The sequence below is a fragment of the Crocodylus porosus genome, unplaced genomic scaffold (genome assembly GCF_001723895.1).
Source record: "Crocodylus porosus isolate Cpor-Errol unplaced genomic scaffold, CroPor_comp1, whole genome shotgun sequence".
NCBI lineage: Eukaryota > Metazoa > Chordata > Crocodylia > Crocodylidae > Crocodylus > Crocodylus porosus.
The window spans coordinates 7,539,081-7,561,651 of NW_017728929.1; the positions used below are offsets into that span (position 1 = coordinate 7,539,081).

At 46.5% G+C, this 22,571-nt stretch overlaps 1 protein-coding gene across 3 annotated transcripts in view; it reads left to right on the top strand.

The window, feature by feature from the left end:
* The window catches only part of DZIP1L (DAZ interacting zinc finger protein 1 like), a 35,523-nt gene extending 23,154 nt beyond the window's left edge, over positions 1–12,369 (top strand). For 2 of the 3 annotated variants that reach the window (XM_019542966.1, XM_019542967.1), the window contains 6 exons: positions 787–920; positions 3,350–3,542; positions 5,249–5,468; positions 7,879–8,090; positions 9,582–9,721; positions 12,152–12,369. In XM_019542966.1, coding sequence (XP_019398511.1) covers positions 787–920; positions 3,350–3,542; positions 5,249–5,468; positions 7,879–8,090; positions 9,582–9,721; positions 12,152–12,343 — 1,091 coding nt within the window. In that variant the 3' untranslated portion in view covers positions 12,344–12,369. Of the gene's footprint in view, positions 1–786; positions 921–3,349; positions 3,543–5,248; positions 5,469–7,878; positions 8,091–9,581; positions 9,722–12,151 lie in introns of those variants that run through there. The other variant, XM_019542968.1, reaches the window with a different exon arrangement.
* Positions 12,370–22,571: the final 10,202 nt, after the last annotated feature.

Sequence of the window (22,571 nt, forward strand, 5' to 3'; positions counted from 1 at the left end):
AGGGCTGGGAGGGAGGGGGTTTGTGATGCTGAGAGAGAAAGGAGATAGATACACACAAACCCGTTACAATGGTCCGCAAGGGTGGAGGAAGTAGTTCGGAGGAAGTGCCTCAGTCCATATAGAGTCTCAGCACGGGAGTCCTCTTCAGGTGGAGTGGGGTCGTCCATGGTTGATGAATCCTCTCGGAGTGAAGTGAAAGTCCATCTGGCGCCAGGGGGCGGAGGGAGGTGCGGCGGTTGACTACATTAGAGCCAACTTCCTCCCAACAGCAGATTCAGGTTGGCAACGGTGCATGGACCAGCTACTAGGATGGCTGAGATTGGAGATGGATCAAGGTCCAGAGCCCAGCTTGTGGATTTTTGCCATGATGTTACAACCTCTTGTTTTATGCATTTCCTGCCCATATGACTAGGAAGAAAAAGTTGAGCACATGACCTGGCTTTAACGGATGCAGCAGCATTTTCTGTGAGAAGGGGACCAGTAGCCACTAGAAGCAATAATTTGGCACCCTGATGGCCATTAAAGTAGGCCAGTCCCCTCCTCTGGGACCTTGAATGGATGATGGAGGTGGCAGCACCCTGATGCTGGAGAGGACAGAGGGAGGGAAAGTCCTAGCACCTGTCCCATCCCTACTGGTCCATCTTTCCCTAGAATAGTGATCCTGGCCAAGGGTCCCTATAAAGGGAGAAGCCTTATACTCGAGACGGCTCTGGCTCTTGCTGTGACATCAAGGGTTCAGTTTAATCACACCCTACCTCACAGGTCCTGGATTTTTTTTTCCTGCAGAGCTGGAGGATACTCTGGATAGGAAGCAGAGGCTCCTGGAAGCCCTAAGGAGGAATCCAAACCTACTAAAGCAGTTTCGCCCCATTCTGGAGGACATGCTGGAGGAGAAGCTTGAGAGCATGGGTGTGAGGAGGGTAAGTTACCGCAGACGGACAGGCTCTGGGCAAGAGGAGGGTCAACTCCCCATGTGCAGTGCAACCTCTTCTGACTTTGGCTTTTCCAGGGTTTTAAATGTAGATCCAAAAGGAATCAAAACTCATGCAAGAGGTGATATCTTTTCTTAAAACAACTAGATATTTGCAAACAAATGATTTTATTGATTTGCACGCTTTCAGGCACATTCCGCCTTCATCAGGCATAGGAGAGAGCAGAGACTGTAAAAGTTCTCCTAGGTAGAAACGAAAATTCACATTTCACAGGAGAGCTGAAGGTGTGGTAATAGCTCCTGTTTGGAATAATTCATTTTGGCCAGGTTAAGCAAAGAGAAAGGTTGAAAAAGCCTCTGTACCTCGAAGTTGTCTGGTGACAAGCAGGATGCATATTTCTATATAGTTATAGAGATAGACACCACTGTGTGCAGGAGAGAGGGACAAGGCAGGGCATGGAGAGAAATATCACTTTGAACTGTATTTGAGTGGCTGTAGCACCCAGAGTCCCCAGGGTATCCCAGTGCCCCAGGAGCAGTACAGACATTCCCTGTTTGGAAAAGCTTATGCTCTAAGTAGACAGAGGGAGGGAAGGCAAGAGATTCACCGAGTGGCAAATTAAGACACCCACTACTACACAGAAGGGCAAGGAACAGGTCTCCTGCCTCTATTCTCAAGCCTAATCCACCATTGCCTCTGCACTGAGCACAGGGATATAGGGTGTAACCATGTTGGTCTAAGGACACAGGCAGATGAGGTTCTTTGGGTAGATCCTATTTTTATTAGGCCAACTAAAATAATTGGAAAAATTCTTTGCAAGTTTTTGGGTACAAACACCCTTCATCAGGCTGAGGAAAAGGCTGCGCTGAGCACACATTACTGCCTTTCCAGCAACAGCCCCTTTCAGTGCAGCCATTCATATCCCAACTATTCTAGCCCCTCCAACTATGGGTTTGGTTTTTGTTTGTTTGTTTTGTGTTTTGTTTTTTTTTTAACTAGGAGTCTTCATTCAAGGGCATGGCTTGGGGAAGGAGGGTGGGACCAAGCAGCCAGTCTTGCTGGCCCAAGGGAAATCAGGGGAGTTCTTGCTGTCCAAGTCCTTTTCATGTGGAGCTAATTGGACACCATTCTCTCCGACTCTCCCTGGGTTCTGGGGGGATGCATTTTCACAGCGTAACTGCGGCTGTCTTGTCAGGGCAGTGGAAAGACAATGAACACACAGGCAGCCTCAGGGGCTGGGTCTTCACTGGAGACCTTGCCACTGGCGCTTCCTCAAGTCTGAGCGAGCCGTGCATCCAGACCAGACAGCCTTTGTGTTCTGCCCTTTGATTCATTTCCCTCGCTGGGATCCTTGTGGTACAAAAGAAAAGCCTTTAATAAAATACAATTACATTCCATTTCTGTGTCCATCCCGAAAGCTCCAGGGGGTAAGGAGGTTGCAACTCATAAGGGAGGCCAGGAAAAAGCAAAAACAACTGAGTCCTGACCTTGCAGACTCCCAGGCTGGCCTGGAACAGGGGCCGAGAGCAACCCTATTCAGGTCCTCCAGGGCTAGCAAGTGTCTTGTGTGCAAGTGGCTGAACAGATAGCAAGGCCAGTTCTCTAAGCTGCCACTGAAAGAGGGAAGGAGCCCCGGGGGATTACACTGAGAAGGCCATTGCATCTCTACAATGCTAAAACAGCTCTTGTTGCCCACCCACACTTCAGAGGTGAGGAAGGTCATGGTGGGGATGGCATATTGCTTTATCTGGCACAGGGTAGGTGTAATCTACATGCAGCTTAAATTCCAGGGCATGGGTATGTGCCTCTGTGGGGTAGTAGAAGTGTTCCAGAAGTTGCAAGCTTCTTGGAACAAGCATGGGTTACACCTGCTGCAGCAGACCCTCTGCTTGGCAAACCCAAAACTAGTCCCTGGCCTCTAAGCAGACTTGCCAATGATTCCTACCATGCCAGGACCCTTCTGTTGCAAAGTTGCACAGGACCCCAAATCACATTCAAGGCAGACCCATGAGTGAGCCTACTTATCCTGATCTCTCTTCTCAGGTAGGAATTGGCTCAGATAGCTTGGATTCTGCATTAGGCACTGACTGCCTTGTAAATACATACTAGAGCAGAAAAGGGCCAGCGTTCAGATGTGGGAGGGCTGAATGCTGGTACCAAGGCATTTGTTTCTTGTATGAGCAGCTCCATGCTCTTGTTAGGAAAATCAGGGATTGAATGCCTGAGCTCAGGGAAGAGATAGAAAAACTCCTGTTGATTCCAGCAGGCTTGGACCTGGGCTTCTAATCTGGAGGAGGCTGAGCTCTCTTCCAGATACGATGGGAACTTTGGGGACAGCTCGGCACACCACACAAGGCAGTGCCAGGAGTTTTGTGGGTTTGTCAGGGGAGGTTGCAATGTTATGCTCTCTGTTTCAGGCTGCAAAGGGGATTCCAGCTCAGACCTATAAAACTCTGAGAGCTCTGGTAAGGACTCAACAGCAACAGAAGGCCAAGAAGTTTCCACATCTCCTTAGCTTGAGGGAGAAGTTAATCCAAGATGTCACCTGGAAAGTCAAGCAGCGGCAGAAGAAGGACGATACTTTGCTGGGGCAAGTCTCTGTATTTTCAGGTAAACGCCCATGTTTCTCTCCTTGGATTCTCATGCTGGGGACAAGAATTCATTCACAGCTTGTTATCATTGTCATGGGCATGGTTGGGTACACTGAGCAGGATGTTGTGTCCAGTAGAAATTAACCCTTTGCACTGCTGTGTGCACTGCTCACTTTGACTAGGTTGACTGGGCTCCTCTATTAATGCTCCTTGAAGGGAAAATTCAAGAGAAAACTGCAAAAAAAAAACCTCAGCTCCTGGTCCTGAAACTGTCTTCCCTTTATCAGATGCTAGAAAATGCAGAAAGCCGCTTTGTTGCCATCAGCTGGAGTTTCAGGGAGCCGCGAAGCAGAGCAGTGATAGAAAGCCATCTAGCAAGTAACAGAAGCTCAGTGCCACTGCAGAAGGAGTGGGGAGAGGAGGGGGGCTCTTCCACAGCTTTCTGCACCTCTAATTCTGCACTCGCTGGGAACCAAAAACCCCTCAGAGTATTTTACTCCAGGGATCAGCAACCTATGACTCACAGGCCAGCTCATAGGATCATATAATGTATGATCCTATGATCTGTAAAGTATGGGCTTCATGAGCTCACCTATCCAGCCCCCTGCTCAAAGCAGGAACGTCTCTGACTAAATCATCCCAGCCAAGTATGTGTCCATCCTACTCTTGAAAACCTCCGAAGATGGAAATTCCTGTTTGTCTAGATAGCCTGTTCCAGTGCTTGACTACCCTTATACATCAGAAAGTTCCTCCTAATTTCCATCCTAAATTTTCCCCTCTGCAGCTTGAGTCCCTTTCTTCTCATCCTGTCCCCTATGGGTCCCATCTCTACCCTCTCAATTTCCTTTCAGGTATTTGAAGACTATTATCAGTGTCCCCTCTCCCACTCCAAGTCTGCCTTTCCCCAAACTAAATATCCCTAGTTCTTTCAGCTTTCCCTCATGAGTCTTGAGTGCTAGGCCCCTGAGCACTTTTGTTGCTCTAAGCCAGGCTCTTTCCAAAGTGGCTCTCTCCTGCTTGAAGTGTGGGGCCCCAAACTGGACACAGCTCTCCAAGTGAGATCTCACTGGTGCTAAAAACAGCTGAAGAATCACTTCCCTTGATATGCAAATGACATTCCTGTTTATACAACCCAGGATACCATTGGGGTTTTTTGCAACAAAGGCACACTGTTTGCTCAAATTCAGCTTATGGTCCACTGTAACTGCCAGGTACTTCTCCGCAGCCTAGCCGCTCATTCTCTAATCTGTGTTTGCATATACGGTTATTCTGCCCCAAGTGCAGGACTTTGTACTTGTCCTTGTTGAATTTCATCTGATTGATTGTGGACCATTTCTCCAGTTTATCCTGGTCATTCTGGATCCCAGCCCTGCTCTCTGACCCAAGATGGGTCATCCCATTCCCCTGCCAGAAAACATTGCCAACCTCTGCCCTAATCTGTCGGCTGAGAATCAGTCATGTACATGGACATCTTCTTCTTACGTGAGGTGGCGGAAGGTGGTTTAGCAATTGATTTATGCCACTGGAAATTTTCCCCTTAGCAGCATTTAGCATACCCTTTTATCTGCTCATTTTGTAAATTTTTTTCTTTTCTTACCATAACCCCATTTCCTAAGCAAGATTAACAACACAGATATATCAAATACTAAAGCATGCATGCAAGCCAGACAGTTTGGGAATATTTAATGGTTTTCTTTGCTCTCACCATTTTTCATGTCTTTCCAGTTAAAGGCCCAAAGAGCCCTGTGTCACCCCACCAGGTCACATCTTCCAAACCCAGAATGCTACCAGCTGAGTTACAAGCCAACATCTCAGAGACACCCAGTTTAACTCCTCGCAGCAAAGTCACTCACCCCCCCAGCTCAACAGAGACACCCAAAATAACACCACGAAACAGAACCAGGGGTCCCACCAGCCCCCACCATGCTACCATCCTACAAGCCAGGTGAATCCCAACATCTATTCCTATCCTTACCACAGACATTTCTCTCATACTTTTCCCTTTTTCCTACAACCCCAGAACAGAGCATGGACAACCCTATTTTGTCACTGTTGCTTGTAGAGCAGTGATGCCTAGGATCCCAAGACATGGACCATGGGTCCCATTGTACCAGGCTCTTCAAAAACACAAAACATTTGTAATGGAAGGAATTTAGCCAGGGGAGCATCTGAAGCACTGCTTCATCTGCCCAGCCTTGAAGAGATGCCGAGGCACCTGGCCACCCCCATTAAACAAATGAAATGACAGCGAATTCCTTGTGGATTCTCAGCATCTAATTTGTAGCTTCCTTGTATAAAAAGGTTGCTTTGGGGGCTACTCTTTAAAGCCTCACATCAATTCTGTAGTACATGTGGCATTCAGAAATGAGTGATTTTGGCAATGGCATGACTGGGCTCTGCCTGCCATCCCAGGCAATGACTTAAGTGAATTTTGTCCTCAGTATCATCAGATGACACTAAGATGTGGGGCGAGGTGGACACACTTGAAGGGAGAGAGAGGCTGCAAATAGATTTAGACAGACTACAAAAGTGGGCAGATGAAAATAGGATGGGGTTCAACACAGACAAATGCAGGGTGCTGCACCTTGGGAGAAGGAATCCACAGCATACATACAGGCTGGGGAGTTCCCCTCTTGAAAGCACAGAGGAGGAACGGGATCTTGGAGTCATTACTGACCCCAAGATGAACATGAGCCGCCAATGCCAGACCACAGCCAGCAAGGCCAGCCATACCTTGTCATGCATCCAAAGGTGCATCTCAAGCCAGTCCAGCCCAGAGAGGTGATCCTCCCCATCTATGAGACTTTGGTCAGGCCGCAGTTGGAGCACTGTGTTCAGTACTGGGCGCCGCACTTCAAGAGGGATGTGGCCAGCCTGGAGAGGGTTCAGAGAAGGGCCACCCACCTGGTGAGAGGGCAGCAGGACAGGCCCTATGAGGAGAGACTGAGGGACCTGAACCTGTTCAGCCTTGGCAAGAGGAGGCTGGGGGGGACCTGATGGCTGTCTACAAACTCATCAGGGGAGATCAACAGGAAATAGATAGAGCCCTTTTCTCCCCAGCACCACCTGGGATGACGAGGAACAATGGTAATAAGCTGATAGAGAACAGGTTTAGGTTAGAGATCAGAAGGCGATATTTAACAGTTTGGGTGGCCAAAATCTGGAACCAACTTCCCAGGGAAGTGGTCCTTGCCCCTACCTTGGGCAAATTCAAGAGGAGGTTGGATAATCACCTGTGTGGGGTCTTGTGAACCCAGCATTCATTCCTGCCTGTGGCGGGGGTCAGGCTAGATGATCTGTTCAGTCCCTCCTGACCTTAGCTACTATGAAACTATCAGAGAAGAGCCAGCACCTTCATACTTGCATGTCAGGGAAAAATAATTTCCCCTGCTGCAGGAATGCGTGGTTGAGCATCTCTGTCTCTAAGTCATATAAAAACAATGATCATGATGCCTCTTCATATAGATCAGTCTATAACTGTATTATTGTCTTGAAGTATTTTTGATGGAATTTGACCTCTAATTGCTTCCTCTGCACACTGGCAATGGGCTCAAAAATGGGGAGTGTCATGCTTGGTAGCGCTATCATTTTTCCTTGGATATCTTCCCTCTGACTGAGGGAATAATTCAGGTGGTTTCAGGCTTTTGGAGCACTGGAGAAATAAGTAGAGAAGTGCTTGAAAGACAAGCATGGAGGGATCATTCAGCTTAGGCAAAATGAAGATGGGGTGGGGGGAAGGGAAGGTGATAAGAGAAGACAGCTGATCTTCAGTACAGAGGAGCTTTAGTTGTACTGGGTCTGAGGACACGTAACAACGAGTTCATGCTCACTCTAGGATGCAAGAAGTGAGCTGAGGGATTTTTAAGGGAAGCTGGACAAAGTCCAAGCAGTGGACAAGGTATGTGCATTTTGGGCAGAATTTTGGACTGGTGGAAAGAAAGGTCACACAGGAAGAACTGGCGGTAGGCAGCCCCTCCCTCCCCTTCCTGGCTGGTGGGAAACAAAGTAGGTACTGAAGGTTTTTGGGGACTTTGACAGCCCACCCCTGCACATAATTCTGTGCTGAGCTGCATGAACAGCTGCTATAAGCACAGGTGAAATAAAAGAGGACAGTTGGCTCATGTTTCCTCCTTTTCTCTAGGTTGGCATTCAAGTTTCAGAGATCTGTACTGAAACTTTCTGTTCTTTCTGTACAACCATCTAGCCAGTGGCTGAGAATGCTATCAGCTTGTACTTAGAGAGATGGTTTAGGTGCCCTTATCACCAGTGGCCCAAAGATTTCTATGACCCCACTTCTCAAGGCACTCTTCTCCCCCCTTTTCTGACATTTCCTTCTTTCACTGTCTATCCATCAGCACCCCACCTTTTAGCTCAGAAGAGGAGTCTGTGGGGGACCACTCCAACCTTTCCCCAGTGAAGGTCAAACGTCCCATGAACATGCAGCAAGTGCAAACCCCTTCCAGAATGACACATCATGATGCGAGTGAATCAGACTGGTCTGATCTAGAGTCCTCAGAAGAAAAAGCCAGTCCAGTGATGATTCTTTCAGCTGGAACAACTCCTTCAGGTCAGTCAGTACCAAAATAACCATCATTGGGTGTATCTACACATGTTTTTACGCATGTCTAAATTTAATGCACATTTGCCTAATGTGCACTAAGGCGATTTAGGCAGGCATCTACACATGTATGCACCAAGGCATATTAATGCAGTGCACAGACTGACTTGGGACTAAAGTTAGTCCCAGGTCAGTCAACATACACAGCATTAATGCACCTTAGCATAGCTACATGTACATTAAAGCACTTTAGCTATTCGCGCCTAAATTTGATGCCTGCTTTTGATACCCACATTAGCCATTTTTAAGGTGTATTAAGGCACACATGTGTAGACTTGCACCCTTAATGTGCCTTAGAAATGGCTAATGCACCTTAAATTGGCACATGTAGACATGCTTATCTACTAAAAAACTTCTGAACAGTTAAGGCCAAAGATCTCTACTGTAGTTAATTTTAAAAAAAGGAAGCTCAAATAGCTCAAATCCAATAGCTTGGATTGAGAAATGTATTCCAGCCACCTTCTCCCTCACCATATGCACCAAAGCTCAGACACTAGGCATAGTAGCCAGTTTAGCATGACACAGTGTGAGCTAAGCCACTCCCAGGCTCTCTGTCATGGGAAACTTCCTGGGGATTGCTCAGGACCGCACCAAACTGACTACAATGCCTGATATCTGGGGTGTGTCACTCCCAGAGTAGGAGGCCAGGGGTAGGACATACTTCTGGATGGTGCCTTGGGCTCACCTTGGAGGGCAGAATAGAGATACCCAGAGAAACATGTTTATTTTTATTAGTTCCCTTTCATTATACAAGTTTTAGTTGCTTCTTATAGGACCACAGCATATGTAGTTATTCCCTTCTGGGAACATCAGAGCACAGGTCAAATCCAAGTCCACTGATATTAGAAAAATGAGTCAGGAAGGAAGAAGCCTACCTATTTCCCTCTCGCTGTGAATCTCAATGAACCATCTAGTTGTAGAATCAGAACCATAGAGGAGTGGGGCTGGAAGGGACCTCTGGAGGTCAGCTAGTCCAACCCCCTGCCTGAGTCAGGATCGTCCCTGTCCAAACTGTCCTATACAAATCATTGTGCAGCTTATTAGCAAAACTACATAGTCAACCCTGGCATAACACAAAACATAACACCCGAACCTGCCACAGGTAAAGCAGGGGGATAGTGACAGCCTGTGTCCTACTGCTGCAAGGCTTGTTAAAATAGACTCAAGAGATCCAAGGCAGAAGGCCATACCACGCACTAGAGGAAGGCAAAACCACCACAGTCCATAACAATCTGACCATAGGATAAAATTTCTTCCTGACCTCAAATATGGTGATCGGTCAGACCCTAAGTGGAGAGGCAAGACTTTCTAGCTGGGAACTTCTAGGTTTAAGTCCCAGTAGGAGCACTGGCACAGCCCAGTCAATCCATGTGGAAGTGATATTTATTGTGTGACTGCCTGGTCTTGGACTCTCTTTCTAACCAGCTCTGCTCTGCATAGGGACACGGGTGGCTGCAATAGCGAAGAGCCTGGAGAGCACGCTGAACATGACAGCAAGGAAGCCAGCTGGTGGGGTGAAGCTCCTCCCAGCCCAGAGTACTGACTCTCCAAAAGCGAGTCACTTGGCCAAGAAGCTTCAGGTACTATGGGCAAAAGGCATATTGCTGGAGAAAGACATGCAGCAAGAGGGAAGGGTCTATCTTTTCCAGACCTGGCCTCTGGTATTCAGGAATGCAACAATTCAGTGTGCAAATCACCATAGTCCCAAAATACTTACCAATAGAGATCATTTTATACCCAGTGTTTCAAAACCAACAAGGCATTGGTATGGGGAAGAGAACCGTAGAGCATGTAGACTGGGAAGGATGAGCATGTGCTCTGCTCTGAGCTGATGATTTTTAGTTAGACAGGCTTAGGACTAGTTCAGCAAAATCTGGGTTTCCAAAGTTGAGGTATTTGGTTGAGCCTCCTGGCTGCGAAGCCAAAAGATCAAAATGTGACTTTCCCTTCCCACCACGCCCCCCTACAGTCCAGCTCTACCATGTAAACACAGCACATGGGAAGTAAGTAACATGGTGTGTGGGAATGAGAATAGAGGATGTGTCCCAGATCAGGTGCATCTTTTTGGGTGGAAGAGGGGATGGAAAGACCTTTTCCAAGAAGAGAGGAGAATTTCTCCCAGCCACTAGTAAGAGACATCCTCATCGCTTGAGAGAACTTGTACTTTACAGTAGTTGGCATAGGGACATGAAGTGGAAAAACACAGTTGAGCTTCTATCAGCCCCAAATGTTTAGAGGGCATAGAAAATTGGTTTTAGTGGCATTTTCAAAACTGTCCATACCTGTCTCAAAATTAAGTATAGAAGGCCCGATAGTTAGGTGGAATTATTTGATATAAATTCATAGTTCATATAGACAATCTCTACTGAGAGGGGCTGTAGTTGCCCTTAAAGTCTCCAAAGATATGCCCCTTTATCCAGTTACAAAGCAACTCCTTTCTAATTTTCATCCAATCACAGACCTTGAAAAAATGGAAATTCACATAGTAGTAATAGCAATAGTAGTAACATGCAACTGTCAATCCTTCTGGATCATGGTGTGTGTGTGTGTGTGAGAGGTCACCCAGTCCTTCACATCGTAGAAAAAAAACCCCATGAAATGCTCAGGAAGCAAATGAAAAAGCTGCCTCTGGAACATCACTAGAGATAACTGGAATGACAGAATGGCAAAACTGTTCATCTGCTACAATGGGACATATGTACACATAACCATGGTTTATATGGTAGCATCACTGGAGTCAAATTGCTTTTTAAATGACTTTTCCTAAGCAGTCCCACCAAGTGTACCAATGTGTACCAATTTGTAACACATAGATATAACTAAAAGTAGAATTACATCAAATAGTGATAAAACATGTACATCTTAATGCAAGATGGCCACAAGATGGTGTCAAGGGACCAGTAATAAACAGTCCCAATCAAATGATTATTGGAGGTTTCTTACTGAAATGACAAAACAACCTGCAAACACTGCTCATAAGCTGAGGGAATGAATCAAGTTCAAAATAAGGCAAAATCTTTCCCAGGAAAAGAGACAAGTATTGAGATTTGGGGATGAACCAACACAAGGCCCATGGGTAAAGAGGGCTCCTGTTGAAAATCCAGCTGCAGTCCTGGGTTTTTAGTTCACTCTAGGAAAAGGAGCTGAAATAGGAAAAGGAGCCATTTGTTTTATTCCATTAGAAGTTAAACCACAACTGAAGGTCCATTGTAAAGCAATGTAGGGAACAGAGACCAGAGAGCACAAGTGGCTGCTCAGAAATAGATTTCAGGGAGACTTGATGGAACTTAATCAACGTTTTCCCTGGTTGTTTTCAGTTTTGCCATTTAATTAGTATTTGATACATTTGATGCCTTTCCATCAGCTTTCTTTACTGCTTCTCCCAGACCTTTCAAGTCAAGACTGGGTGCCTGTATAAAAGAGACCCAATAGTGGCCAAATGCTTTGGGAGATGTGACACCAGAGAGGTCTTACTTTCTCCCTGAGTGCCTCTCTGCTCCCTGCCTGATCTGCCACTCTGCTCTCTACTCCCTCTCCCATCAGCTGTGTGCCAAACACAAGGACTGCCCCTGCTGCTTGCATGGCCAATGTGTGTCAAACCCTTGCTGTAGCTCATGCCCAAGACATATGCCTTGTGTACAGGACTGGACACCCACGGAACAGGAGTGAGTAAGAGCAATGTGCTGCACAAGAGCAAATCTAGGCACAGCACAGAAGCAATGTAGATGTGCCCCATAAATGTTATTGCTGGGCAACAGCCAGCCCTGCCTTGAACTGGGAATTGGTAGGGAGCTGTGAAAGCAAATCAGTAAGCATGCCTTTTATAAATTAGATGCTGGTCAATATGAAATGTTGAGTATTTTAGAAGTGCTTATAGGGGGGGCAAAGAAGGAAAACATTACACTAACCTTACCCTGGCCCCAGCATCTCAACCTGGTACATTGTGAACAAGGACGATGCCTGGTCATACCCTGTTCCCTCACGCCTTCTTCTCCCTGTTCCCCGTGTAGTCTGTAGATGAGGACAGTGATTTGGAGATCTCCTCCTTTGAAGAAATCACTGAACATCTGGATGCCACGAGTCAGACAAAGATGCCACAGCAGCTGCCCCCTCAGCCTGCTGTGCGGCGCAGCGTAGATTCAGCAGGATCCCAGGCCACCAGCGTCTGGAGCTCCAGCAGCATAAAGACTAGAGGCTGGTGATCCCCTTCTCTTGATGGGAGGTAGAAGTCAAAGTCTGCTGAGCCACATTGTGGAGCTGACAAAGCAAAGCAACTGGTGGTAGAGCAAAATGCTGACATGGCTGGGGACGGTTTTAGTTGGTCTAATAAAATTACCACATCTAGCCAAAGAACCTTGTCTAGGAATGGTTAGAAAATTTTCTTTGAAAACAAGGAAGGGGAAATCACCACTGGAGGGCTCCATAACCCAACAAATGTGCAGGGGCAGCACTTAGCCTGGACTCGGAAGCTGCTGGAAGCTCCACGGGTGTCAGCAATAGTGGACACAGGTTTTAGATTGGATCAAGCAAGTACATTATCCAAAGCAAACTCTACAGCTTAATTGAGCCCTGTCAAATAAGCAGAGGGAGGCTGATTCAGCACCTTGTGCTGTTATTTGTATGGGAAGAGTAACTTTTATCCTATCCAAACAGTAGCATTTTGCACCCTTGCTTTGGGCGTGTGTAAGATAAGAAGCAAAGTGAAGCCCCACAGAGAATCAGCCCAGTGGAGCTGTTAGCTGAAAAGTGTGGAAAACTCATGCAAATCTGTGGGAATTGACATCCCAGACTCTGTCCAAAGATACGCAGCGAGATTCTGCAGCATTTCGTAGAGCCTCCACAGCTACACCACAAGGACACAGTTGGGAGTGGTTATAGTCTGTAGCACTATGGCTTGCAGCTAGGCCTCATAGGGAGCACAGGATGTAGGCACCTTCCTTTGGGTCTCATTGTGAAGAGACCAGTCACCTTTGCAGTCCTTCCCCTTCCCAGAATCTAGGAGATCGCTTCAGACTGGACATAAGGAAAAACTTCTTTACAAGTCGAGTGCTGAGGGTCTGAAACAGGCTCCCTCCAGAGGTGGTACAGTCACCCACCCTGGTGATCTTCAAAAAGTATCTTGATGTCCACCTTGCTGGGGTCATCTGACCCCAGCAGTCTTTCCTACCAAAGTGCAAGGGGGCTGGACCCGATGATCTTGTAATTCCCTTCCAGCCCCTAACATGTATGAATCTGCTCTCGAGCTATCTAGAAGAACAGAGACCCAGTGACATTACACAGTGTTCCCCTAGTGCTACCTGCCGCAGTACAGCAGGACAGCTGAGCCTACCGATGGCCATTCCTCAACACCACAATCTGGACCACATGTTTAATATTTAGGGTCAGAATGAATGAATATTATATACCAATATACAAGTAATAGACGATCCTATGCAAATGCTGTCTCCTCACTCACCTGGGGATATTCTTCACAGTAGTTTCCCAAAGTCATGATGTATTTCAGCAGATGCTAAAGTGTTAACTAGGTTCCACTATACGTAATCCAGCTCCTTTGTTTTTTTTTTAAAAAAATACTACAGCTGCCTTGTTTTGTTCTTCTAATTCAGAGCATTTTTTCCTGCAAACCTCCAGAGTCTGACCCTCCCAGGAAAATATTTACTACTCAGCATCTACACAAGACACTGACTGCACAGTAGCATCATGTGGCACAAAGCGTGACTTGATGCTACCGCACAGCACCACCAAAAAGCCATTTGGGGATGCTACTCTGCAGTAACTCTGATTACTGCACAGTCATTTAATACTGGTGTATTCAAGTAGTAAATAACTGCACAGAAACAACTGCGCAGTCAGCATCTCATGTAGATGCGGTCCATGAAACCCAGAGTCATCAAAGCTGTTTTAATCAACTCTTCTAAACAGCTCTTTGGACTTTTTAAAAAGTTGATCATTCAGATTTTAGGAAAGACAGTTAAAAGCCTATATTTTCACTATATTTCATATTTAAGTATATGTTATTTACTGTTCTATTTTATGGGAAAAAAATCTTTGAAGTAAAATGTTACATATCTGGCTCTTTATATCCATGAATGTATAGCAGATTCTCAATTTAGGAAAATGGAAATGTGATTTAAATCTAAAATAATATCACTGAGTTTTCATCAAAACTACATGCCTATTGTGTGGCCCACTGTCTCAAAACATGTAAGACGTGTGTGTGTGTGTGCATGCATGTGCATATTTTAACATGGCTGTATATTTCACACATCCCTTTAAAATCACACATTAATTAATGTCCCTGTTTTAATGAAGAATTGTAAATTATGTGTATTATTTATTATGCCAGCAGTACCATAGCTGTGCAAGATACTTTACAGCTAATTTAACAGTCATTATCTTTATTGTTTGCTCATGATCACAATGACGTTAAATACTTTGTTCAATAAAACATGCTTGTTTCAGTGATTTTTTTCTTTTTTTATAGGCTCTTTCCTGCTGTAGGGCAGAGCTGGTATTGGGGGAAATGAACTGACAGGGTTTTACCTAACATATGCTACAATAATATAACTAATTTCAGGTGCTAGGTTGGACTTCACCTTACCAGCATGACACAGGAGAAAGCGTGCACAGAAGGAAGAAAAATCCAGTTCCTGAGCAGTGACAAGGAGGTCTCAAGCTGCCATTCTGTTATAATTATTGATCCCCCGTCTCTGTGGGCCAGAGCTGTACTATCACCCAGCACGTCCACAGGTGGCAGATAGCAGACTAACCTTCAGGGAAATAAGCAGGCATAACTCTGATGAATAAGCAGTCACAGACCAAGCAGCACCACCAGCACCAGAATATGTTGAGGACGGCAGATGGAAATGCATGCGCGCTCCTCAATAGCCACATATATCCTTCGACAGTGTTGTGACATGGCGAGTACAGGTTGCCACTATAATAAGCCCATCTGACCCCCAGCCATTGGTCCACAAGTTACAAGAGGCAGTCTAGCATTTGGACAGGACAGGAGTGTGATTTGTCAGCTGTAACTGTGACTGAGCAGCCCTCTTTGAGATCCACTCTGATCATCCTACATGGGAAGGGAGTTAGGAAGAAATACAGAGTACTGTATTAGACAGGCTATGTTTAGGGCACCTTTCCTGACTGGATAACCACTTCCAGTGGGATCACCTTTACTGCTGTTAGAAACACCAGCAAAGATGCACCATTGTTTTGGGGACCTGGAACATCAGGGCCCTCATGGACAGCCCTAACAGTGAATGCCCAGAGTGCCACCCTACAATTGTGGCCCAAGACCTCAGGTGACACAACATTAACTGCACTGACTGAGACCTGGCAAGTGGGAGATGCACAGCTCAAAAAATATGGAGGTGGCTATACCTTCTTCTGGATGGATAAACAGGAAGGAGAACGCCAACTTCACAGAGTTAGTTTTGCCATTAAGAATGAACTCATAAACCAACTCAGTGAGTTCCCTATCAGAATCAATAAGGACCTCATGATTCTCTGTTTTGAACTGGTGGGGAGCCAGTATTTCATCAGCACGTATGCCTCAACCCTTGATGCCACTGGTGAAACCAAGGGGGAATTCTGTGCCATCCTTGACCAACTCCTTTCTGATGTTCAGGAGGCAGACGGGCTGATTCTTCTTGGTGATTTCAATGCAAGAGTCAGAAGGGACACTAACCACTGGAAAAGAACCATTGGCAAGGAAAAAGTAGGAAAGGCCAGCTCCAGGGGCAGCCTCCTATGGGCGACTGGTGCCACCTTAGTCAGGGACAGGAGGGCACATGCCCCTCCAGTGACCAGTCAGTGACCGGGAAGGAGATGTCCCCCCACAGCCAATCTCACCGACCAGCCAATTGCGCTGACCAGGAAGTGGCCATGGCGCTACATCTGGCACTCCCACTCCCTGGCTGGTGCTCGCTTCCGCCTGCTGCCCCAACCTGTCACCTAAGCAGGGAGTGCAGCCTGTAAGGAAGTGCACCAGCATGCTCAGGGGGTGCACATGCACCCCTATGCACCTCCTATGCATCACCACAGCATCCTCCTCCTAACCAAATGCACAAAACATGGACTCATCACCACCAACACCCTGTTCCACCAGAAAAACAGGCACAGGAGGTCATGGCAACACCCACAATCTAAACATTGGCACCTAATTGACCATGTTATTGTCCGTGCCCAAGATCACAAAGATGCTCTGCATCACCCAACCTATGCTAGAAGCTGATGATTGCTGGACCAATTACTGACTCATCTGCTCAGTTATATCACTGAAACTGACTTCCAAATGACAGCTGCAGCAGAAGCAATGCCAATGGAAGATCAACATTGAAAGACTCAAGGACCCAAGCAAGTGAGGCCTCTTCCACCAGTGCAACAAAAAACTGTTCATATCCAATCAACAACAATAGGAGAATGTCAGCAGCATGTGGGGTGCTCTCAAGGCCACCATCATCAGTGCCTGGGAAGAGACACTTGGATTCTCTACCAGGAAAGCTCAAAACTGGTTTGATGAGAATGACCAGGAGGCCTAAGAGTTGACTGATCACAGGTGCAAGGCCTTTGTGTTTGGCAAAATGATGCCAACTCCAAGCACAAGAAATTGAATCTTCAACAAGCCAAGGCAGAGGGCCAAAGAAGGACCTGTGATATGAAACAAATGGTGGGAAGACAAGGCTAAGAAGATTCAGCATCTTACTGACATCCATGATATGTGAAGTTTCTTCAGTGCCACCAAAGCTATCTATGGTCAAAGCACTCAAGGACAATCCCCTTCACACCTAAGGATGGAGAACATCTGATCAAGGAAAGGGGAGCCATCAATGCCCATTGGAAGGAGCAACAATCGAGACTCTGTTGTTGATGAGGGTGACTGGGTGTTGTGGGATGGAGTTGAAAACAGAGATGATCCCAGAATCCTCCAACCCTTAACAAGGTGAGGAAAGCCAAACAGATGAAGAACAACAAGGCATCTGGAGCAGATGGAATCCCCACTGAAATCTTCAAGCTGGGAGGAGAGCAGCTCAAATCACAGATTCATGCCCTCATCTTAAGGTTCTTGAATTATGAAGACATCTCAAATGACCTCATGATTGTGACAATCTTCAAAAAAGGACAGAAGTCTGATTGTGGAAATTACAGTGGGATCACTTTGCTGTCCAGTACAGGAAAGATCATTGCAAGAATCCTCCTGAACCATCTTCTTCCACTTGCTGAAGAGCTCCTCCCAGAAACTCAGTGTGGGTTTAGGGCATCAAGAGGTACAACTGACATGATTTTCAGTGCTCACTAATTGCAGGAGAAATGTCAGGAACAACATAAGCCTCTCTACACTGCCTTTCTTGACCTCACAAAAACTTTCAACTCTGTCAACTGGCACTAAGCCATAAACAAGCAGCAGCTGTTTGCCATAAACAAGCAGCAACTCCTACGATGGTGTCAACACTGAGTGCTGCGAGGGCCCCTGCCCGGGGGGGCACAGCCTACCCAGGGCTTGTCTGAGGCCTCCACCCAGACGGAGCCCATGGGGGGGCTGGTGTCCCCCCACCCCCTGGCCTGTGGGAGTTGCCCAGCAAGGCCCAGGGGAGCAGGGATTGGGGACCCCCACACCCATCCTGCGGGCGCCCACCTTAGGGCCCTGGAGACGCAGGTGAGGGAGCTCCAGGAGGAGGTTAGCAGGCTGAGGGGAATCAGGGAGGCAGAGGATGAAATTGATGGCTATTTCCTTTCCCTGCAGGGCCACACACCCAAGGAAGAAGTACCTTGGGAAGTGCCCTCCACTGCAGAGTATGAGGCCCTGGCAACTCTGGAGGAGAAGGAAGGAGAGGAGGCAACCGGAGAGGAGACAACTCCACACTCTCCATGATCCAAGCAGGCCGAAGGAGCCAAGCAATCCCGGAGGAAAAAGCATTGAGTGATCATCATAGGCGCCTCCATCCTCAGAGGTACAGAGGGCCCCATCTGTCGCCAGGACCCCTCGACACACGAGGTCTACTGCCTACCCGAAGCAAAGATTCTGGATGTGAAGGGGATGATCCAGACTGTGATCCAGCCCACTGATTACTACCCCACAGTTGTAATCTGTGTGGGTACTAATGATGCGGCCAGGAGATGCCCTGATCACCTGATGGCAGACTACCACGCTCTGGGGGGCATGCTGAAGGAGGTAGGGGCACAGGTGGTTTTCTCTTCTGTCCTACCAGTGAGCAGACGTGGAAGACGGCATGCAACGTGCATTGCAGAGACCAACTGGTGGCTTCAGGAATGGTGTCTCGAGGCAGGCTTTGGCTTCCTCGACAAAGACCCACACATCACAACAAGAGACATGCTTGGATGGAATGGGCTCCACCTCTCCCCTAAAGGTAAGCATGTGTTTTCTTCTAGGTTAGTGGATCTCCTCCGGCAGGCTTTAAACTAGGCTTGTTGGGGGAAGGGGAAGACAAGGGCAGAGGAAGCCTTGGACTGCCAAACCAAGCAACACCCACAAGTACAGCCCAGCATAGACCGATGAGCAGAACATATACCCAGATAAGCAAAAGGGGCCATGGTAATGCTGAGATTAGGGGGCCAGTGCTCACATCCTCAGGAGGCCTCAAATGCCTCTACACAAATGCTCGTAGTATGGGAAACAAGCGAGAGGAACTCACCATCCTGCTAGCTGACACCAACCCAGACATAGTGGGGCTCACTGAAACATGGTGGGACCCAGCGCAGGACTGGGCAGTGAATATCCAGGGCTATAGGCTGTACAGGAGGGATAAGACAGGGAGGAAAGGTCAGGGCATGGCGCTGTACATTAAGGAGGAATACACATTTTTGTCAATTAGCAAAGAATCAGAGGAGGGGCACTCTGAAGTGCTCTGGTTTAGAATACAAGGCAGTCAAGGGGAAAGAGACTTAACGGTGGGGGTCTACTACAAACCACCCAACCAAGGGGAAGAGCTAGACTGGGAATTCTTAAGTCAGCTCACGGAGGTAGTTAGGTCAAAGGACGTGGTCATCAGAGGTGACCTGAACTTTCCAGACATCTGCTGGGAAGAGCAGTCAGCCAGGTCTGACCGCTCACGTAGATTCCTAGCCAGAATGCAGGACCTTCATCTAACCCAGGAGGTGCACAGCCCTACCAGGGGAGATGCCTTGTTGGACCTGGTGCTGGCCATGGGAGACAATCTGGTGAGGGGGCTGCGGGTGCTCGACCACCTGGGCGACAGCGATCATCGCCTGCTGGAATTCACCATCCAGCGCAAGATGTACCGAGGTAAGACATGGACAATGTACAGGAGGCATCTAAAGTTGTTGGAGAAGTACCATCAATGCTGTATGCGGAAGATCCTCTGAATCCAGTGGGAAGACAGACGCACCAACATTAGCATCCTCCTGCAAGCAAATACCAGGAGCATTGAGGTGATGATCATCCAACATTGACTTCACTGGACCAGCTATATCATATGGAGGTTGAACTCCAGACTCCCAAAACAAGTTCTATTGTCCCAGCTCAGCCAAGATGTACGCTTAGGAGGAGGGCAGAAAAAGCACATCAGGGACAACCTCAAGGCCAACTTTAAAAAAAATGCAACATTGATGTCATCTCATGGGAGACTATCACCCAGGACTGCCCAAAATAGAGGAAGAGTCTGTGCAGGAATCTCAGTACTTTGAAACCTCACAAGAACAGGAGAGGGAAAAACAGGAGTGGCAAACACAGCATGTCATGGACCAGATCAAGAATCCAGCACCCCCCTCCTACATGGAAACACATGTCCGAGCTGCAGTAAAGTCTGTAAATCTCAGGCCTTATCTGCCATCTTCCAACACACAGCTAAGACAGTCATGGAAAGCAATCATCCTTGACTGCGAAAGATTGCCAAAGAACAATTCTATGCAATATAGTGAATTTAGCTCAAAGTCTGTCAATTGTACTAGGAGCTATACAAACCCTTAGGAAGAGACTGTCTCTGAAGATCTTCCCTCTCTAAGAAGACAAGCTAGAAGTGAAGGGCCTTACCTAAGACCATGTATCAGAACACTGGGAGAACTGAGTATAGAAACTAGTCGCCTAAAATTTTGTTATAGATAGCAGGTGGAGAAGATTCATGATACGGGCACAGGCACTCAGTCTGTTCAGGGTACTGAATTTATTAAATATGTATGTAAGCAATACAATCTACTAAAGAAATCATGCTTCTATAGCTTTGCTGTCAGAGCAGGTCCTGTGAATCGTTCAGTCTCCGAGGATACTCTGGGATTCACACATGCCAAGTTGTTGTATTGGCAGAAAGTCCAGCTGGTGTCTCATCTTCGTACATTGTCTTTTCATATGTGTATATATGCGCATGTATATATGTGTGTGGGGGGGTATGAAAATATATACATCTCCCACCTTTTTTTGAGCTTCTACAGTACTTTTCCACTTCTTTTGTTTCCAATCTCACTTAATACCTTTCCCCATTTCTACTTTGTTGTACTTACGCTCATAACTCATGGTCAGCTTGTGACTAGCCTATATACAGACGGATATAACCATAATACTGTATGTTCAAATGTGGCATTCTATGTCGCTGATACAGCAGTCACCATGACCTGACTCACAGTTACTGTGTGCATCACGCAGCCATCCAGCTAAAAGGCCACTATATAAAGATCCAGCAAAGAGTCTTAACAAGGACTCTTATATTGACAGCCATTTTGTTACAAGGATTCTAAACCAGTTGTTCTCATGCACTTGGCCAACAGATGGTGCTTTGTAACCATTTTGGCATGTTAGACTCTGCAGAAATATAAGGCACAAGAGGAAGGAGCCACCAAAAAACACACAAAAAAAAACCCACATGGAAGGAAGTAGAAGGTTTCAAAAGTATCATTTTCAGGGCTGTGCCCAATACAATCAATAGGCAAACCTAAACGCTCTGAAAAACAAGAGCAGGAAGAGCTGCAGCCTTGGTTAGTGACTGAGCTAGGGATGGTGTAAACACAAAACATGATAGAGGGGTTGCTGCTAGCTGACTTCCAGATGAACTGTTTCCTACACATGCTGGGTGGGAGGTTAGCATGATATTGTGGTATCATGATATAAGTCTACAAGAGAATTGAGCTGTGAAAAATACTCCCCTTTCTTCCAGACATTAGAAATGTATTTACCATCCATAGGCCATCGTTATTCAATTAGGCCTCATGTAGAGTATGGTTCTGTATTAATTAAGCATCACTACAGTTGAGGTACGCCTCAAAAAAAAATAAAATAGGTACGACCTGGAGAAGTAATTTCCAGCTCAGCAAAGGTTTTAACCATCGTTAAGGTTTTAAAGAGCATGCTGGACAAAAATAGCACATCCATGTCAATGTGCATGGATGTTGTCTATATTTATCTTTTTCCCTAGGCTAGCAGTAAAAGGGTATTTTATAGCAAGTGGTGAACTCAGTATATTGCAATCACTCTCAGTGTCATTCTACAGAAGAGATTTCTTTAGGCTGGTTGAAAATTTTCCACTGAGGCTGTGTTTCGATGGAAAATTGGTTTTGAGCAAATGAAATTTTGCAAAAAAAAATGTGTTTGCTTTTTCCGGAAAAATGTTGATTGTTTAGCAGGAGGGAGGGGGGCAGTGAGTCAGAAAATGAAACTGAACTGTTCTCCCCACTTAGACTAAAATCACAGAATCATAGAAAATGTAGGGCTGGAAGGGACCCCAGGAGGCCATCTCATGCAAACCCCTGCTAAAGGAAGGCATTGTTCCTAGCTAACCCAAACCAACCAAGACAAGTGTTGGTTGAATTTGTTATTAAAAACTTTGGGAACAAACCTTCATGCATAACTGCCTGAGACATCTAATACACGCTTTAACCTCCTCCAGGTGAAGCAAGGGGGTGTGGGCACCGTGAATGCCGTTCCACTGCAAAGACAGAGCAGTTTGGTGAAATACACTGAAAAGATCTGAGGAAGAAGACCACATCCACTGCTACAAAGGAAGGCAAATCCTCCCTGCAGTCCACACCAGTCTGATTACAGGGTACAATTCCTTCCTGATCCCAAATTTGGAGACTAGTCTGATCCCAAAACTTCACTAAGGCACCACAGCCGGGAGGATTCTTACATGATGACATGATAAAAACTCAATCAGAGAAGACATGATGTTGATGAAGTCCATTTTGGGAGACTGAGTCATGGAGGAGATTGGTGGACACTAAAGTTACAAATTCTTTGAGGTATTATGGTGTTATTTTAGTGTCATAAGTTTTGTTTTCTGGGATTTGGGAGCAAATGTGGGTTTTTTCATGAAAAATTTAAGCTAAAATGATTTTCCTATTGGTTTGGATGAAATTTTCTGCAGAGAAGCACTTTCTCACCATCTTTGATACAGTTTTCCATGTACCTGCTCACTGATGCAAAATCCAATAGTGTCATGGCAGGACAGTGTCTGGTTT